The 19,719-nt window shown below is 40.0% G+C and overlaps 1 protein-coding gene across 1 annotated transcript in view; it reads left to right on the forward strand.

The window, feature by feature from the left end:
* Positions 1–5,561: 5,561 nt before the first annotated feature.
* beta'COP (coatomer subunit beta') overlaps positions 5,562–19,719 on the forward strand; it is a 38,964-nt gene continuing 24,806 nt past the window's right edge. Inside the window, exons 1-2 of the mRNA XM_065234036.1 lie at positions 5,562–5,710; positions 6,422–7,284. Of these exons, the coding sequence (XP_065090108.1) occupies positions 5,708–5,710; positions 6,422–7,284 (866 nt within the window). The 5' untranslated portion in view covers positions 5,562–5,707. The remainder of the gene's footprint in view (positions 5,711–6,421; positions 7,285–19,719) is intronic.

The raw sequence follows: 19,719 nt of genomic DNA on the forward strand, positions 1-19,719 counted from the left end.
ACGGCGGAATAGTACAGCCAGAGAGCAGTGGCTGGATGGTGGTGGCCGAATGGCGGTGGCCGAATGACGGTGGCCGGATGGCGGTGGCTGGATGGTGGTGGCCGGATGGCGGTGGCCGGATGGCGGTGGCCGAATGGCGGTGGCCGAATGGCGGTGGCCGGATGGTGGTGGCCGGATGGCGGTGGCCGGATGGCGGTGGCCGGATGGCGGTGGCCGGATGGCGGTGGCCGGATGGCGGTGGCCGGATGGCGGTGGCCGGATGGCGGTGGCCGGATGGCGGTGGCCGGATGGCGGTGGCCGGATGGCGGTGGCCGGATGGCGGTGGCCGGATGGCGGTGGCCGGATGGCGGTGGCCGGATGGCGGTGGCCGGATGGCGGTGGCCGGATGGCGGTGGCCGGATGGCGGTGGCCGGATGGCGGTGGCTGGATGGCGGTGGCTGGATGGCGGTGGCCGGATGGCGGTGGCCGAATGGCGGTGGCCGGATGGCGGTGGCCGGATGGCGGTGGCCGGATGGCGGTGGCCGGATGGCGGTGGCCGGATGGCGGTGGCCGGATGGCGGTGGCCGGATGGCGGTGGCCGGATGGCGGTGGCCGGATGGCGGTGGCCGGATGGTGTTGGCCGGATGGCGGTGGCCGGATGGCGGTGGCCGGATGGCGGTGGCCGGATGGTGTTGGCCGGATTGCGGTTGCCGGATTGTGGTGACCGGATTTCGGCGGCCAGATTGCAACGGCCGGATGGCGACGGCCGGATTGCAGCGGCCGGTTTGCAGCGGCTGGATTGTGGTGGTCGGATTGTGGGGGGGGCGGATTGTGGTGGCCGGATTTCAGTGGCCGGATTTCGGTGGCCGGATTTCGGTGGCCGGATTTCGGTGGCCGGATTTCGGTGGCCGGATTTCGGCGGCCAGATTGCAGCGGCCGGATTTCGGTGGCCGGATTTCGGCGGCCAGATTGCAGCGGCCGGATTGCGACGGCCAGATTGCAGCGGCCAGATTGCGACGGCTGGATTGCGGTTGCCGGATTGCGGTTGCCGGATTGCGGTTGCCGGATTGCGGTTGCCGGATTGCGGTTGCCGGATTGCGGTTGCCGGATAGCGGTTGCCGGATAGCGGTTGCCGGATTGTGGTTGCCAGGTGGCGGTGGCTGGATTGCAGCGGCTGGATTGCCGCGGCCGGATTGCAGTGGCTGGATTGCAGTGGCGAGATTGCGACGGCGAGATTTCGACACGAGGCCAACAATAGAGCACCGTGATCGACGCACTATCGACGCGATGGCCGAATGGTGATAGCCGAAGCGCGATGGCCGATTCTCGATGGCCGGATAGGGTTGGCTGGATGGCGTCGGCCAGATGATGACGGCCGGATCCTGATCGGTTAAGTCATCTAACACCGTGATCGACGCACTATTACCTCTTTTCCGGGCACGATTTTTCCCCGTCTCTAAACACTCCTCGTGTATCTCCTACCACAGAGAACAGACGTTCAAGCTCGGTTAGAAACTTGTGTAAAATAAGTGGGAACGTCGCCGTTACGTGGTGTTAGCATCTCCTGATTTTCTCTATAAATTTTCCACTTTCGACCGATTTGGCGCTAGTATCGATAAATTTTCTGTTGAAAATTGCCACTTGGCGCTACTAGCACTTAGTGTCTAGTGTAATTTGTGCAACGCCAGCGCCATCATGTTGTCAAAGAGGGTTTTTAAGTGGGGAAGTCGCCGTTAATGGCGCTTAAGTCAAATAGGAATCTTTACACAAGTTTTTAGAGAAATTTTGTTCCAGCCTCCATGTCTGTTCTCTGTGCTCCTACTATATCGTACCACAGTCAGCAACACACTGCCTATCCTCTCTCTCTCTCTCTCGGCCGCTCTTTACCTCTCACAAACCCCCTGGACGTTCTGGAGTGGTGCTTCGCTACGAATCTAAGTTTTCTCTCTTTCTCAACATATTTCCGTCCCGGTGACCAGCAATGGTCGAAATAAACCGTACACCAATTGAATCAAATGGTACTAACCGGTAACAACACTAATACTGGTAGCGCCAAGTGGCAATTTTCAACAGATAATTTATCGATACTAGCGCCAAATTGGTCGAAAGTGATAAATGTATAGAGGAAATCAGGAAATGCTAGCGCTACGTAACGGCGACGTTTCCACTTAATTTTACACAAGTTTCTGACCGAGCTTGGACGTCTATTCTCTGTGTTATAACCTTAGAGAACAGACGTTGAGGCTCGAACAAAATTTCTCTTAAAAGAAGTGTAAAGATTCCTATTCGACTTAAGGGGGTATTCCCGATCTTTTTTTTTCAAAAAATCAAATTTTTTTTTCACGTTTTTTTGTACTTTATACTATATACTTTCATCCCCCCAAGCCATTTTCCGATCAGCGAATTCGGTGTCCAGGCATAGCTGACTAATGGTAAGAACCCCCAAATGGTTTAACTAAAGTCAAAACTTTAAACGCGTTTTTCTCGAAACCACATTTTTTTATCGGGCGAAGATTTTTCTCAGAAACTATAAGAGATATTGACTTGAATCTTTGCGCATTTTGTTCCTTATTAAATTCTTTGGAGCTTCTTCCACTTTCAGCCAAAAATATTAACATTTAACATTGTTTGAAGCACCTTAAAGTTGCAAAAAAGCGGGCTAAAAATCGCCTGTTTTTTCATATGGCCGCCATTTTGTTAATTTGCAAGATTTTTTGCTGCCAACGGGAGAAGCTCCAGAGAATCTTATGCAGATTATTAATTTCATCACGAAATCTGTTTCAGATGAAGCCGTTCCAGAGAAAAGTCTTCGCCCGTCCAGGCGTTTGCGGCGAACAGGGGTCTGTTTGTCGCCATTTTGTGACGTCAATAATGTCTTTTTTTATGTCGAAAAAAAATTATTTGTAAACTTTAATGTTCAATAAACAAGAATCCCAAAGAGTTAGGCGCATTACTATTCATTTTCCTTGAAAAAAAATTAATTGAAAAACAGGCCGAAAAAAGGCAAAAGATTGGGAATACCCCTTAAGCGCCACTAACGGCAACCTCCCCACTTAAAAACACTATTTGACAACCTGATGGCGCTGGAGTTGCACAATTTACACTACTGTGTTACCTGACTTATAACGAATATACGTTGTATACGAGCACCCCGAATACAACGTATAGTTCGCCTAATTTTACATTGCAAATGCTATGCAAAATTGGACGAGTCATACGTTGTAATCCGGGTATATTCGTTATAAGTTAGGTAACACAGTAGGCACCAAGTGCTGGTAGTGCCAAGTGGCAATTTTCAACAGAAAATTTATCGATACTAGCGCCAAATTGGTCGAAAGTGGAAAATTTATAGAGGAGATCTGGATATGCTAGCGCCACGTAACGGTGATGTTCCCACTTATCTTTCCACAAGTTTCTGACCGAAGTTGGACGTCTGTTCTCTGTGTTATGAGTCAGGTAACACAGTAGCAGCTTTGGGAATGGTTAATTGAGTCATGTTTTGGTTGATGGTTCTAGCTTTTTTCTCACAGATGGAAACCCCCTCCGTGGTAGTCAAACAGTTTGTCCAGTATGGCAAAATCATTAATTTCTCAACAAATACGGACTTATCTGCAAAACATGCACAACAATTAATTATATGATTTGAGTAGTAGCTATACTGAAGATCCGAGAGATGTCGCCCCCCCGTCTTGATAATGAATAAAAGCTGAAAATTTTCATGCATTTCCAAATGGTTTCCTACCAGTCCCATACATTCGAAAGTGACTGGCACTCTGGATGTGGATGATGTCAAAAACAACAAAACATGATTAATTGACCACTTTGTCAAGCAGTTCTGGCGTGACTTTCTACCAGCAATGTCACAAAACTGGACCAACTAATTTCTATTTTTTTATGAAACGCACAAATGATGACTACTTTTCTTGTGGTTCTAGAAGAAAAAATCTCAAAATAATGTTTTATTTCAAAGTTCGAGTGGTAGTAAACGTCATTTTAACTGCTCGAATGAAGTGGTTAATTAACCGCTTTTTCCAGTACATAAATGATAGAGATAAGTGCCGTGATTTTTCAATAATCGAGCAAATTCCAAAAATCCCGAGAAAAATTCTCAGTTCCAAAACTACAAAGCCCATACATTTCAAAGTAGGTGTTTCTACATTTTACAAATGGCAGAAGTGGCTTCCATTGGTTAAACAAATACACCATTAACAAACAATTATGCTAAGTCTCACGCACATCGGAGATGGTCGAGTTTTTCCGATTCGTCATTTGGCGTGGAACTAGCGAACTACTCAAGATTCAAAGTAACCGAACGTTAGCAAAATAATGAATGACTGCCCCTAACAAGCATTGGATTAATGTAAGGAGTCAGTTTTAATCTCACCACTGCTGACAGCATGGTGCCACCACCAAATGTATTTTCCAACAATGCTCTGATTGGGTTGCTTAGGGGTATTGATGTAAATACATATTCGGTATCTGCATTAAAAATGGAACCGAAATCCAAAATTTCATCCATTTTGATACACTGGATAGCGCTTCGTTTTCTGAGCACAACGATATTTTTATCGACCCCGTAGACATTCATTTCGATTTTGAAAACAAATGTTAAATTTTTGATCGTTGACACTAAATCTATTCGTTGACAGCTCGCTCCCATACAAAGTCCCACCAAGAGGCGCTATGATAGTGATTTTTGCTAATGTAATCGTACTTATTTAAAATAGTTCCAGTGTACCAAAATTGATGAAATTTTGAATTTCGGTTCAATTTTTAATGCAGATAACCTCTCAGATAACGAATATGTATTTACCTCAATACCCATAAAAAACCCAATTTTGTGAAAATCAAAATTACCGGTTTTCTGCATACAAAATAAATCACCGTATTTTTTTTACCTGCGGCGTCTGATGCAAAAATTAACGATACTGTTAATCCATTGTGCAAAGAATCGTGAAAATTGAAAATGTCCGCGTCTCATCGATTCGTCATTAGGCCCTATTATAATTATAATCACTTCGAAATGTATATTTGTGGAGAAATATCGCAAAACTTGCACCACAGAGAACAGACATGGAGGCTGGAACAAAATTTCTCTAAAAACTTGTGTAAAGATTCCTATTTGACTTAAGCGCCATTAACGGCGACTTCCCCACTTAAAAACCCTCTTTGACAACATGATGGCGCTGGCGTTGCACAAATTACACTAGACACTAAGTGCTAGTAGCGCCAAGTGGCAATTTTCAACAGAAAATTTATCGATACTAGCGCCAAATCGGTCGAAAGTGGAAAATTTATAGAGAAAATCAGGAGATGCTAACACCACGTAACGGCGACGTTCCCACTTATTTTACACAAGTTTCTAACCGAGCTTGAACGTCTGTTCTCTGTGCTTGCACTGCAAGACGCCATGTGAGACCCATTTACTTATTCAACTTTTTTTCCGACGCGAGCGCCTCTAGTTGTGACTTTTTCGGCGCCTCTTGCCTATCTCGCCTCATCGCATAGTGTGTGACAGCACAACACACGCACACCACCTCAGGCTTTCTGCTTCCCGTTTGACGTTTCTCTTTCTCCGAACATCATCATTTCGAGCCACGTCTAAACTCGGATCGCGGTGAATTTTTCTCCCGGATAGCTCGTTGTGTTTCGCGTTCCATGTCGGTGCTGTTTCTGGAACGATTTTTCGGTGGAAAATAGTGTCTGAAATTGCAGAAAATTTGTGAAAATGGTTAGTTTCGACGGTGGAGTATGCATTGCGGGTGGAATTTCCGGCGGTGCGGTGTTTTTAAACGGGGAAAAAAGTGATGAAATTTTGCTCTGCCAGTGTTCCTCCCTTGATTGGGTGCTCCGGGTCTGTCGCGCTGGAAGTAGTGGAAAATTTTCCACCGTTCCGTGGGGAGCTCCGTGTTCGAAGTAAAGTTACGAAATTGTGGCCTAAAGTGAAATTTTGTTTCGATTTGATTGGGAAAAATGAGTTGTTAAGTGAATCATGTAATTCCGAAGGGGGGTAGAAGAAGATTATGGATGAAGTGGGAAAACGGAGACGGTGTGATGGGTCTCGGTTGCTTTCGTACGAGATAAGAATCGGCAGAAGCGCAGGCCGTCGGGTGGTCGCAATCGGCGGCAAGCGCGTTGTGAATTCATGATGTTGTTGACGATTGGGGCAAGCCAACTGGAAGCAACTCGTCGTCGGAACACTTGAAGCGGAAGAGACCAGCTGGTGGTTGGAGATGAATTTATTGAGTGTCTTGTTCTTGGGTTGTTTAAAGCTGCTTTCGGGGGGGAATTTCAAATGTTTATTTCTTTGTGCCGTCGGGGGGAACGAATTAGGTTTTAAAGTGGCTCATATTCACCGCAAATTCTGATGATAAATTAATGTTTCCAAGTTTCCAATGAAATTTTCTAAATTCATGAATTATTCTACAATTCCATCGTTCAGCCACTCCGACTGGACATCAAGAGACGGCTAACGTCCCGTTCCGATCGTGTTAAATCAGTGGATCTACATCCGACGGAACCATGGATGCTGTGCGCCCTGTACAATGGGCACGTTCACGTAATGAACTACGAAAATCAGCAGCTGGTGAAGGATTTCGAAGTATGCGACATCCCGGTTCGATGTGCTCGCTTCGTTGCCCGCAAAAATTGGATTATCACCGGCTCGGACGACATGCAGGTCCGAGTATTCAACTACAACACCCTGGAGAAGGTACACTCGTTCGAGGCCCACACAGACTACGTCCGCTGCATTGCGGTGCACCCGACACAGCCGCTGATCCTGACCAGCAGCGATGATATGCTCATCAAATTGTGGAACTGGGAAAAGGTGTGGTCCATGCAGCGGGTGTTCGAAGGTCACACTCACTACGTCATGCAGATCGTGTTCAACCCGAAGGACAACAACACATTCGCCAGTGCCTCGCTGGATCGAACCGTCAAGGTGTGGCAGCTGGGCTCGAATGTACCCAACTTCACGCTGGAAGGGCACGAGAAGGGAGTGAACTGTGTGGATTACTACCACGGAGGTGATAAGCCCTACTTGATATCCGGTGCCGACGATCGGTTGGTCAAAATTTGGGACTACCAAAATAAGACGTGCGTCCAGACGCTGGAGGGGCACGCACAGAACGTCTCGGCGGTCTCGTTCCATCCGGAGCTGCCCATTGTGCTGACGGGTTCCGAGGATGGAACCATCCGGATTTGGCACTCGGGCACGTACCGGCTGGAGACGTCGCTGAACTATGGCTTCGAACGGGTGTGGACCATCGCCTGCATGCGGGGAACGAACAATGTGGCGCTTGGGTGAGTAGCATTTTGTTGATTGTACCCTGGACAGACATACAAAGTAAATCGGCGGACGGCTTTTATTCAATGCCTCAAAATGAACAATTTGAGGCACTAGAAAGATTAAAAGAGTACAACGGTATTATTTTGTATGTCTATCATAAGTATTAGGTTTATCTGAACTTAATGGATTGATTGAGAATTTTTCTGCTAGTCACTACTTATTGTCTCAAGCTGTTTTATTACTCGTCTTGTTTGGAGGATGTGTAAATAAATGGCAACGTAGGGCTTTATGTAGTGATGAAACGTTGCTAGAACTATACCACAGCCGCAGACAGTATACAGTCAAGATTTCTACACACTTATGGCGATAAGCTCCAACTCGGATTAACTTTTAATACCGTCCCTGTTTGTATGATCTGCAAAATGTTTGCTCAGAGCTATGTTGATTAACTCTGATGTCGACATCAAACCAGCCGAACATTCTTGACCAGGATTTAATGCGAGGATAATACCGGTTGCAGCTTACCACCATTAGAGATTATCACCGACTTCGGTATAATGAGAGAGAGAAGGATTAGTAATTTCCATTTAATTCCACTACCTTATTTGCTTATCCTTGACAGATACGTGTATTTCGTTTACAATGTGCAGACTTCTTCAGTGTACTAACTGAAGAAGTCTACACTTTGTAGACGAAATACGCGTATCTGTCAAAGATAAGCAAATAAGGTAGTGGAATTAAATGGAAATTACTAATCCTTCTCTCTCTCTCATTATACAGGTATTCCACTAAGGCGCCCACATTCATCAAGACTTCGGTAATTTTACCAAACTTTCAACAGCTGAACTGTTCGGTAAAAATCAGGCATTTTAATTCATTCGTTTTAAGGTTTCAAAACAAGGGAAACATCACCACAATGGCAAGACTCGATTATTTAAACAAGGCTGACAGTGTGTTGAAATTCAAATTTACTGAAACAGCTTTTGAAATGACGGTCAAAGTTTGACCGAACGTTCAGCTTTGAAAGTTCGGTAAAAATTACCGAAGTCGGTAATAATGTCTAAGTGTGTATATTACGGATTCGTTCTTGCCGGATTCCTGTAGTAGTACGGGTGCGACTGAATTCCTATAATACGGTCGATCCGGCATTAACGAATACACATATCATATGGGATTTGAGTCCCAACACTGATTGTACGGTAAATTGAAGAGATAACTTCCTGATGTCTTAGGAGAAGTTGTTAATCAGATAGTTGACCACCTTTTGCGAATAATCAGTTTCCGGTAGGTCACAAGTCTGGCCCTGTGGAAGATCCGGAACATCCGTAAAGGTGGTCAATTCATGAAAACGAACCCAGAGCTCCGCGTATTTTTCAAAACCTCTCGACACCTTACATGGGGACTACATGATGGTCCTCTGAAAGATCCGGAACATCCGTAAATGTGGTTAATTCATGTGACTGATCCTAGAACTCCGTGGTTTTTTAAACCACTTATAGACGTATTTTTATTGTCCCAGGGGATCATGGAATGGACCTCGGAAAGATCCGGAACAACCGTAAAAGTGGTAAAATCTTTTTTTTTTCTTGATTTCTTTTCCGTCGATCTTGTTTTCCGTGCTGAGCACCAATGCACAGCCAGGGAGGCAGCTCCCACATCTGGATCCTACCTATCAAATCATGAACCGGGGACCAACGGCTTTACTTCCCTTCCGAAGGAAGGCGTGATCAGAGATGTTATGCCTCAGAACATTCCGGCTTCGCTGACTGGAATTGAACACAGGCCTGCTGGTGTGAGAGATAATCACGCTTACCACTACACCACCGGCGCCGCTAAATGGTATATTCTTGAAACTGATCCTAGAGCTCCACTTTTTTTGCTATGAATTCGGAGTTGTGATCGGAAAATAGCCTCTTGGGACCACGGGATGGTCCTCCGGAAGATCCAGAACATCAGTAAATGTGGTCAATTAATGAAACATCCTAGAGCTTCGTATTTTTTTTTTCGGAAAAACTCATAGACGTTTCATCAGAATGAATTAGGAGTTTACAGAATGCAAAACAAGTTTATCCACCCCCCTACCAATCGACATTTTTTTTTTTGTTTTTCTGGTGAAAATCAGTTTTATTTTATGAGTGCTCCTCCATGATTTATTTTATCAATTTATGTTTATTTATCACATTGCCATTGCAAATACGGCGTTTATATCTTTTCTTGAGATTTCATGTGATACATTATGAAAAAAATGTAAAAAATTGCGCAAAAAAAGTTAATCCACCCCAAGCGGATACTACGATTTAAGTGTGTTTACAGAGTTTAAGCATAGCGGTAACTCTATGACTAGAAGGTCCAGAAGAAACGTGCTCAACTTTTTGGCTCAGCTCTGGTACTCTCTTCGGTCCCAAGCTAATCGATTCACCCCTCGAAACATAGGAAAATCCACTAACCCCTCATTTTATCTGTCAAACTTTCATAGCGAATCAAAACAAACATTGCGTAGTACTAGAATTTCGACTAGAATGGGGTACGTTAATCGTTTGCTTGGGACCAATAGGCTAGTCAAGTAGTGAGTCAATTTAAAATCGTTAGTTTCAAATTGATTGTTGGTTTTAGTGTGTATTCTGCAACTTTTTCGAATGTAAACATTGTGTCTAGCTGTCATTTAGTGCTCTTGAAGTTTTCGTGCTTAAAATTTCTGTTCGTGTTCAAAATTGGAAGTTATTTGTTGCAAAATGCCCAAAAAAGCACAAATTTCGATCAGTATCCGAAATTTGATTACACTAGTTTACAAAACAACATAAAAAGTGTGAACTTTAGTGGTTGACCAACGTTTCTAATGCAAAATCCTACGCTGAATTCAATGCCGTGGTCAGAAAAAATAAAGTAGAGCCATTTTTGAGATATACAAAAATTTTGATTTTTGAATTTTGGACAAAAGTACGATTACTAAAATGTCAATATCTTTGGAACTAGTGCACCAATTTTAAATCTTTTTTTATGAAAATGAAGCTAAATAAATTTGCTATCGTTCACTAGAATATTATGTCTCAATTAAAAATTTAATTTTGAAGTCATTTAAAAATTTACAGCATTTTTTTTTTATTTTTCCTGCGAATTTGCCATAAAAATCTTGTTTTAATCAACATTTTTAATGGGATAAAAAGATTCAAAAAATCATTCCATAATTTATTCTTAAAGTCCATTAAAAAGTGGAGAAAATGAGCCTTTAATGGATGAAATCGGTTGGAAATTGTCGAAGTTATGAATTTTTTTGTAAAATCATGGAAATTGAATGTTCCAAGATTGGCCGTTGTCCCGCTTCTAGGTTCATGCACCACTTCCAGTAAGCCTTTCTGCGGACGTGTACGCATACGGTGCATTTCACTAACACTACCAGCTGTCACGCAAAATTAAATGGGATATTTTCAACAATATAATTTACGCTAGTGTTTGTGAGACAGCTCGGCGAGAACCTAACGCAACCAACTCAATTTGACAGCTTTCTTTCTTTAACATTGCTTAACGATGTATACGACAAAACGTGAATTCAAGTGTAAAAATGATCCTCAAAAGTTTTGTTACGCGTGTGGCAACCATATATTTACAAAATCGGTCAATTTCACCGCTTCGTTGCAAACTGCAAACTGGATGTCAGGCGCAAGGTAAATTGATTTTTTGAATAACTTTCATATAAACAATTTATGTACAGCATGGTAGTGCTTTGTTCTTTCCTGATCGACATTATCTTACTTCATCTATTTTTGATAAGTGTTAATGTCTTACTTACTAACTCACTTATTTGTTATCTGTCAGTCGCTATTTGTCCTTTGACATGCCCACCATATGGCGTCGACCGTTTTGTCATGCAACGGATTGTTATTTCTGCTTGACAAAAGTTAAGCAACAAGGACGTCACAAAACAGTTGAGTATCCACAAGTGGCTTTTATGACAAAACCTGTTCCACATTCAAGTTCGGTCCCGTATCCTGTTTATCCAAAGCGGAAACGAGCGCCCTCTGTTGAATCGACCGTTACAAAAAGTGAGGAGGAATTCAAGGAGGAATGCGAGGAAGACTTCGAGGTGGAATTGGAAAGAAACCCAAAACTGTTTACACAATCCGAATTTAATGATTTGGTGCGAGATCTCGACTTATCGAAGGAGAAATCCGAATTGCTGGCATCACGCTTGAAAGAACACAACATGCTGAGCAAGGAGGTCAAAATTTCTTGTCACAGGAATCGTCACAAGAAATTTGACAAATATTATTCTACAAAGGACAAGGCATGTTTTTGCCATGACGTAAACGGCTTGTTTGAAGAGTTTGGTGAGCCATATGATCCAGCTGAATGGCGTTTATTCATCGATAGCAGCAAGTTGAGCTTGAAAGCCGTTTTACTGCATCAAGGGAATGAGAAACCTTCTATTCCATTAGCTCATGCCTTTAATATGAAGGTAACGTATGAATCAATGGCTCTATTGCTCAATTTGATAAATTACAATCAACACAATTGGAAAATTTGTTCCGATCTTAAAGTGGTTGCCATGTTGACTGGATTGCAACAGGGATACACAAAATATATGTGTTTTTTGTGTAAATGGGACAGTCGAGCTTGTAAGGAACACTACGTCCGAAAAGATTGGCCAAAACGGGATAATTTCACAATTGGTAAAGACAACGTTTAAAATGATCCTCTTGTGGTAAAAGAACGCATAATACTTCCACCACTACATATAAAACTTGGGCTATTCAAAAATTTCGTCAAAGCGTTGCAAAAAGAAGGGCCGGCATTCCAGTACTTGAAATCAGTATTTCCAAATTTATCTGACGCAAAGATAGAAGGTGTATTTGTTGGCCCACAGATCAAAAAACTGCTCAATGATTCCGCATTCAATACAGTTTTGACACCAGATGAGGAAGAAGCGTGGAAATCGTTCCAGCGTGTTGTCACAACCTTTTTAGGAAATTTCAGAAGCCCAGATTATGAGGAAGCCGTCGATGAATTGCTCAAAAATTATGAGAAAATAGGTATAAATCAAAAATATTGTGTTTGTTACATATAATTAATTTCAAATCCTTTTATTTCACTGAACACAGGTGTGAATATGTCTTTGAAGATACATTTCCTACATTCTCACATGGATTTTTTCCCGGAAAATCTTGGTGACGAGAGTGATGAGCACGGCAAACGTTTTCACCAACAAATGAAGATGATGGAACGTCGTTACCAAGGGTTTTGGGATGAAGCAATGATGGGTGACTATTGTTGGTTTCTGATTCGAGAAACAAGTTCAAAACATCGAAGACAAAGTCATTCGATTCTCAATCATTTTTAATAAAACCTAAATAAAATTCTTTTGTATCAACTCGGTTTTAAATCCTGATATGCCTTAATCAAATTGATATGTAGAGAAAAGAATCTCCCATGAAAACTTTACATGCGATTTGGATGCTTACAACGACACCTAGAAAAGGAACTCTAAAGCTGTTGTATTTCAGCAACATTTTTAAGTGTTTTACAAAAATGCTCATAACTTCGACAATTTCCAACCGATTTCATCCATTAAAGGCTCATTTTCTCCGGTTTTGAATGGACTTTAAAAATAAATTATGGAATGATTTTTTGAATCTTTTTATCCCATTAAAAATGTTGATTAAAACAAGATTTTTGTGGAAAATTCGCAGGAAAAATAAAAAAAAAATGCTGTAAATTTTTTTAATGACTTCAAAATTAAATTTTTAATTAAGACATAATATTCTAGTGAACGATAGCAAATTTATTTAGCTTCATTTTCATAAAAAAAGATTTAAAATTGGTGTACTAGTTCCAAAGATATTGACATTTTAGTAATCGTACTTTTGTCCAAAATAAAAAAAATCAAAATTTTTGTATATCTCAAAAATGGCTCTACTTTAATTTTTTCTGACCACGGCATTGAATTCAGCGTAGGATTTTGCATTGGAAATGATCATCACCTTACCGAGTTCAAAAATGCTGTAAACTAGTGTTATTGAACATCACGAAACTGGCAAAAGCTACGGTGATATTGCCGATATTGTCCAGCTTCACAAAGATACGGTCGCTAGAATTGTGCAGATGTACAAAAAGCGTGGTTCTATCTCACCAGTTAAGCGATCGGGGCATCCTTCAAAGATAACTGGCCTAATTGACAGAGCTATCGTGAAGAAGGCGGAGTTGGACCGGGGACTATCAGCTCCGAAAATTGCGAAACAGATTGAAAGCTAGTTTTCCATTCAACTGACATCACAATCCGTACGAAATCGTATTCATAAGAAAGGTCTTAAGGACAGAGTAGCTCTTAAGAAGCCATGGTTGACCGCAAAAAATATCAAAAAAAGATTGAAGTGGGCCCAGGACCACATTTCATGGAATAAGGTGATCTTTTTCAAACTTTCACCGGTTCGCCGCCATTTTTTTGTGATACCATCAGACCCAAATTAGCACTTTCGTCTCGTCTGACCAGATCACCTTATTCCAGTCATCACTGGTCCATGAAATGTGGTCCTAGGCCCACTTCAATCTTTTTTTGATAAATTGAGTAAGTCCAAGATCTAAAAATATTCTATGTCTTAAAGTTTCGTATTCCATGTACAAGTTCAACATATTGAAAACTTTCAAAGTGCCAGAATTAAGAGAAAAAAAATGATTTGTTTCAAATTCGTAATTATATTTATGAAAGATTAGAGATGTTTATTGCAGACCCATTAAATTCACAACAATTGTAGGAACTTTGGAGAAGTTCTGAGGAATGAAAGCAAATGCTGAAAATTTCAGTGAAGCGGAAACATAAGGGAAATTAACAAGCTGAAAATATGGGGAATTTACTGGAAGTTTAAAGAACCTCAAAGCGGTTCTTTTAGCATCCAAAAACATTCAGCAACTTTTATAAAGTTCCTAGAATTTCAGAGAACTTTACAGCTGTCAAGCAAACTTGAGAAATATAGAAAACTTGAGGGGTATTGTGTAAATTTTTAAGAAGTTCTTAGCACCTCAGAACACCTAGATCAAGAGATCTTTGGGTAATTTCAGATCTTAAAAGCAGTTCCCGTAACTTTAGTCCAGACTTTTGGAGCAGTTCAAAGATCTGTAATCGTAAATTAAGAAAAAAATCAGGATAGTTCCGTGAAGTACACACAAAAAAATGAGAACCCTTAAGGGGTCAGTGGCGAATTTTTAAACCATTAGAGGAGATCCATGATCGTTAGAAAAATTGAGGAAACTATTAGAAGACCTATGTAGTTCAGGGAAGTTTAAGAAATTGATGAGAAGTATTGTGAGCATCAAGCTAGTCTCTCAAACTACAAAAGAACTTCAAGGCATTTTCATTAGCTTCAGGAAAAAAATTGGGAACTTTCAAGTAGTTTTGAAGACCTCACAATAGTCCATTCCATATTCAACGGAGTTTCCATTGAAATATTCCTTTAAATTTCGATGAAAATATCATACGAATTCAATTTTCTTTTTCCTCAGAATTAACTTGAAATTCTCCGCAATAAGGAACCCTTTGGAAAGATTCTCCGAACATTGAATTCATTTCAGATTTCCTTTGGAATCTCACTCCTTTCCTTGGAATTCTACTCACATTGAAAGTCTCCTATTAATTCATTGGCATGTCTCCTCACAAATTCCTTAGATTTCTTCTCATAATTTGTTTAGCAAACTCTCCTGAATTTATTTTCCGAATCCCTTTGAAGATGTCCTGGAGTTATTCTCAGAGTTAATTGTAATCCTTCTTTTAGTATTTTCCAAAATTACCAAGGACTTATGCTCCGGATTCGTTTTCCCCCGCAAATTTTATAAAATTATCCTCAGAATGCCCTTCTAATTTTCCTCTGAAATTTACAGGAGTTGTGCTCCTCATAAATTCCTAAGAGTTTTCATTGAAATTTCCCTTTAATTCTACTGAAAACTATCAGGCTTCACATGAAATCTTAAATTGCTCAGAACTACCTTGAAAGCAGATTGCATAAGATGTTTTTCTGAAAGATTTTTTTCCCAGAACTTCCTTGGAATGAGGTCCTTAGAAATTGTAGTAAAATACCACGAGCTTTTAAAACTGTGCTTGGAATTTGACTCCAGATTCTTGGAAATGTCTTGTAGTATTATAGCTTTTAAGTTCAGAACTAGTTCAAATTTAAAATTTCTATAAAATATGCATGTTCCAAAATAAAAAAAAAACTCATTTTTTTTATTTATCAGTCCATGTAATGTATTAGATAATATAAATAACAACGATGAATTAGTAAAATTGAAGTGCTGGAGGAAATATTCGAAAAAGGCTGTTTCGAACCTTGTTGAGAGGAGCGTGGATTTTCCATTCGCGGCCGGTAATTTAGATTAATCTACAGCTGTTTCTTAATAACACTTTGAAAACGTGTACCAATCAACTAGTTGAGCAAAAGTTTGTTTCTTTGAAAAACTTGAACAGCTGGTACAATTTGGATCGTTTGCGTCTTAAACGGAAAAGGGACAAATGGTACAAAAAGTTTCGTAGATCTAATAATGACAATCATTGGAATAGGTACACAATCGCGCGTAATAAGTATTCACAATCGATAAAGAAAACTCGTTGTGAATATGTTCAAAGGAAGATTGATCAGCATCAAAACAACAGCAAAGAGTTATGGAAAATTTTGAAATCTTTATTAAAACCTAGTAATTGCAAACCGCGGTTCATAACTTTTAATGGCACATTAGAACAGTCAGAACAAGTAATTGCCGCTAAGTTTAATGATTATTTTGTAGACAGTGTTTCATTGATAAATCAATCCATTGAATTGGTCGATGAACCTGACGAAATAAAGCAGCTCGTAAATACTTGTTGTAGATTTAAAGGTTTTTACCAATTACATTAGATGAACTAAGAGTTATTTGTTTTTCATTAGGAAAATCGGCTGAGGTAGATAATGTTAATGCTAGAGTTATTCAAGATTGCTTTGATGTCATTGGCCACATCTTGCTGGACCTTATTAATGAATCATTACAAACTGGACATGTGCCACAAATTTGGAAGGAATTCTTTGTGGTCCCTATTCAAAAAGTTGCTGGAACGATTAAAACCGAAGAGTTTCGTCCCATCAACATGTTGCACACATTAGAGAAAATTTTAGAACTTCTTAAAGGCCAGCTGTTGGAGTATTTAAATAGTAATAGTTTGTTGATACCAGAACAATCGGGATATCGGGAAGGTCATTCTTGTGAAACCGCGTTGAATTTGGTATTAGCGAAGTGGAAAAATACCTTGGAGTGTAAAGATACGATTGTTGCTGTTTTTTTGAATCTTAAACGCGCTTTTGAAACAATTTCTAGGCCCTTATTGTTAAGATCAATCAAGCGCTTTGGAATTACGAGTACTGCATATAAATGGTTTGAAAGCTATTTGTCTGACAGAACTCAACGGACTGTTTTTAATGATTCTGTTTCCAGTCCCGTGGGGAATAACCTTGGAGTGCCCCAGGGAAGTGTATTAGGGCCCCTGTTATTTATTATGTATATTAATGACTTGCGACGTGTTTTACGATTTTGCGACATTAATCTTTTTGCAGATGATACTGTATTATTCATTGCAGCTAAGGATTTAGATGATGCCGTTTTACACTTGAATGAAGACTTGCGTTCTCTAAGTAGATGGTTGAAGTATAAGCAGTTAAAATTGAATACAAGTAAAACTAAATTTATGGTAATTTCGCGGAATCGAGTAAATGAGAACGTCTCTGTTGTAATTGATGATGAGACTATTGATCGCGTTCGGGAGATTAAATATCTTGGCGTGATTATTGATGACACACTTAGGTTCGACTCTCACATGGACAATGTCATCAAGAAAATTGCCAAGAAGTATGGAATTCTATGTCGACTGAAAAACGATTTACTTTTGCCAGTAAAATACAGCTATACAAATCAATCATCTCTCCTCATCTTGACTTTTGTCCTTCCATTTTATTTCTGGTCAATGCACACAAATATCGAGATTACAGCGCTTGCAGAGTAAAATAATGCGTTTAATTTTGAGATGTAATAGATTCACTTCCTCAAATTTGATGTTAGACGCCTTACAATGGTTGTCGGTGAAGCAAAGAATAGTATATTTGACTATGGTGTTCATTTTTAAAGTAGTTAACGATATTTGTGTGATCGAATTGAAAGAGGAAGTGACTTTCATAGATATAATACTAGAAACGCGGTTGAAATAAGAACACCACATTTCTTGACTTGTGCTTCACAAAATTCATTATATTATAAAGGAATAAATGTTTTCAATTCGATGCCTAGACATATCAAACGTTCAGCAACACTTACAGAATTTAAAAGACACTGCATTTCACACGTTTAAACTGTCTTTTGAACAGTTATCCAGTGATTTTTTTATGAATTGACAAATTATGTATCTTGACGAAGTTATCTCTAACGGATTATTTTATATGGATAGCTGTCATAACGACTTTTTAATAAAAAAAACTATTTCTGTTCGCCACGAGGGTGATGATGGATTTTTAATATTTGATTTAATAGTAGATTAATTTTAAAAAAAAGTAGTCTACAAAGGTTTGAGCCTCGCGCGCGTATTACGGATATAGAGGACTGAATTTAACATTTGATAAAAAAAAAATGTAATTTTGAAGCTTATTTGCAAGATACCTTGAGTTAGTAGTAAGTTTTCTGGCAAATGTTGGGGGTTCGTGAGCATTCCTGACATTGCTGAAAATTATGATAGCATCAGATTGCGGTGTTGCTAGTGTAATAGGATGCTTTGTTAATTGTTCATTAACTCTTGATTGCTTGTAATACTTATGAATATTTTAGATGGACAAAAAGGCGAACTAAGAGGTGGACGCCTGAGCTTTTCCACATTTATATCGCTGTGAAGCAACTGTAAACTCTAGAGGGAATTTATATCTGTAACTGAAACCAGTTCGATTTTGTTTTGCAAACCTGGTTAAATTGTCATATTTAATTATCTTAAAGATAAATCGTCCAGCTCAAACCTTTGTAGGGGTAAGAGGTGGGACCATCATCATCATTCTTTAGTAGGGGGCAATTGCATTTTTACTCAAAAACATGCCGTGCGACAGCTCTTTCTTCATAGATTTTCATGCATATTCTTTCTATAGACTTAATGTGAATTATTTACCACATTGGCCGCTCTTGGGACCTCCGGTATGCCCCCGGGGGAACCTGGAGCAGATGACAATTGCATTTTTACACCAAAACATGCCGTGCGACAGCTCATTCTTCATGGTTTTTCATGAATATGCATTCATTAAACGTCAAATGGATCAGTGACCACATTTGCAGCTCTCGGAATCACGGGATACCCCCGGGGGGAACCTGTACTAGGGGGCAATTGCGTTTTTACTCAAAAACATGCCGTGCGATAGCTCTTTCTTCATGGATTTTCATGAATATGCTTTCTATAGACTTATTTTATTAGATTCAATCAGTATCATATATAAAATTTCACCAAAAATTTAACAAGTTAGACAACCTCTCCGGAAACCCGGAATATCTCCGGTATCCGGTGACCAGGATTATTTTCGTGGCTACACCGTAGAACAATATTAATTTTCCAGTCAAAAGCTCTTGGAAGATTTAAAATCGGATCATATTTGACGAAGTTACAACACTCCAAAGTTGACTAAAAATTTGCCTATCTTAGTTATTTTGAGTAACCCCTGTATAAAGTTCAAAGTGTTAATGAAAATAACAACTAAAAATTAATGCTTGTGTTTTAAAATTATTTCTCTTCTTTAAAATATCCTTAGTAAGAAAATTATAACATTCTCTGAGACTACCAGGTTATCTTAAGGAAAAATAAATTTACCTGAGGATTCCCGGGACAACCGCGAGTACTCAGTCCCGTTCCTTTAACTTTAAATATAAGACAGTAATAATGTATAACGGAAAGGATAACTCGGCTCTGCAAAGTTTATCCGATTGAGCCTGTACAAATAAACAGGGTGACCAGCGAACCGGGAAAACTGGGAAATATCCGGGAATCTGAAAAGTAACCGGGAAAAACCCGGGAATTCTATGAGAGAACCGGGAAAAATAAATTAATCACACCATAGGAATGCATTTTCACACCAGAATTTCAGAATAAACCATTAAAACAGAGTGATTTTTTACCAAATGAATGTCTTTCTTTATTTGCTGCATAATTTTCTTTGGATTCCTGCCTTATTGTTCTTTGAATTTAATAACTCAGCAATATTTCAAATTGATTTTTGCGATTCAATTTCAGATGTAAAGTGCATGGTCCTTAAAACAAAATATTGAAGATGCTGGACATAAGAAACAAATGTTTGTAAAAACTGAAACTGAACTATGCTTTTTCCGGGTTTTCAAAATTTTCTTTTAGCTCTAGCATAAATCTTTCGAAATTTGGTATTATTTAGAAACCCCTTGGAGTATTTTAAAGAATTTCTTTC

Source organism: Ochlerotatus camptorhynchus, unplaced genomic scaffold (assembly GCF_037179485.1).
Source record: "Ochlerotatus camptorhynchus isolate MF236.1 unplaced genomic scaffold, CSIRO-AGI_Acam_v1.1 ptg000428l, whole genome shotgun sequence".
Classification (NCBI taxonomy): Eukaryota; Metazoa; Arthropoda; class Insecta; order Diptera; family Culicidae; genus Ochlerotatus; species Ochlerotatus camptorhynchus.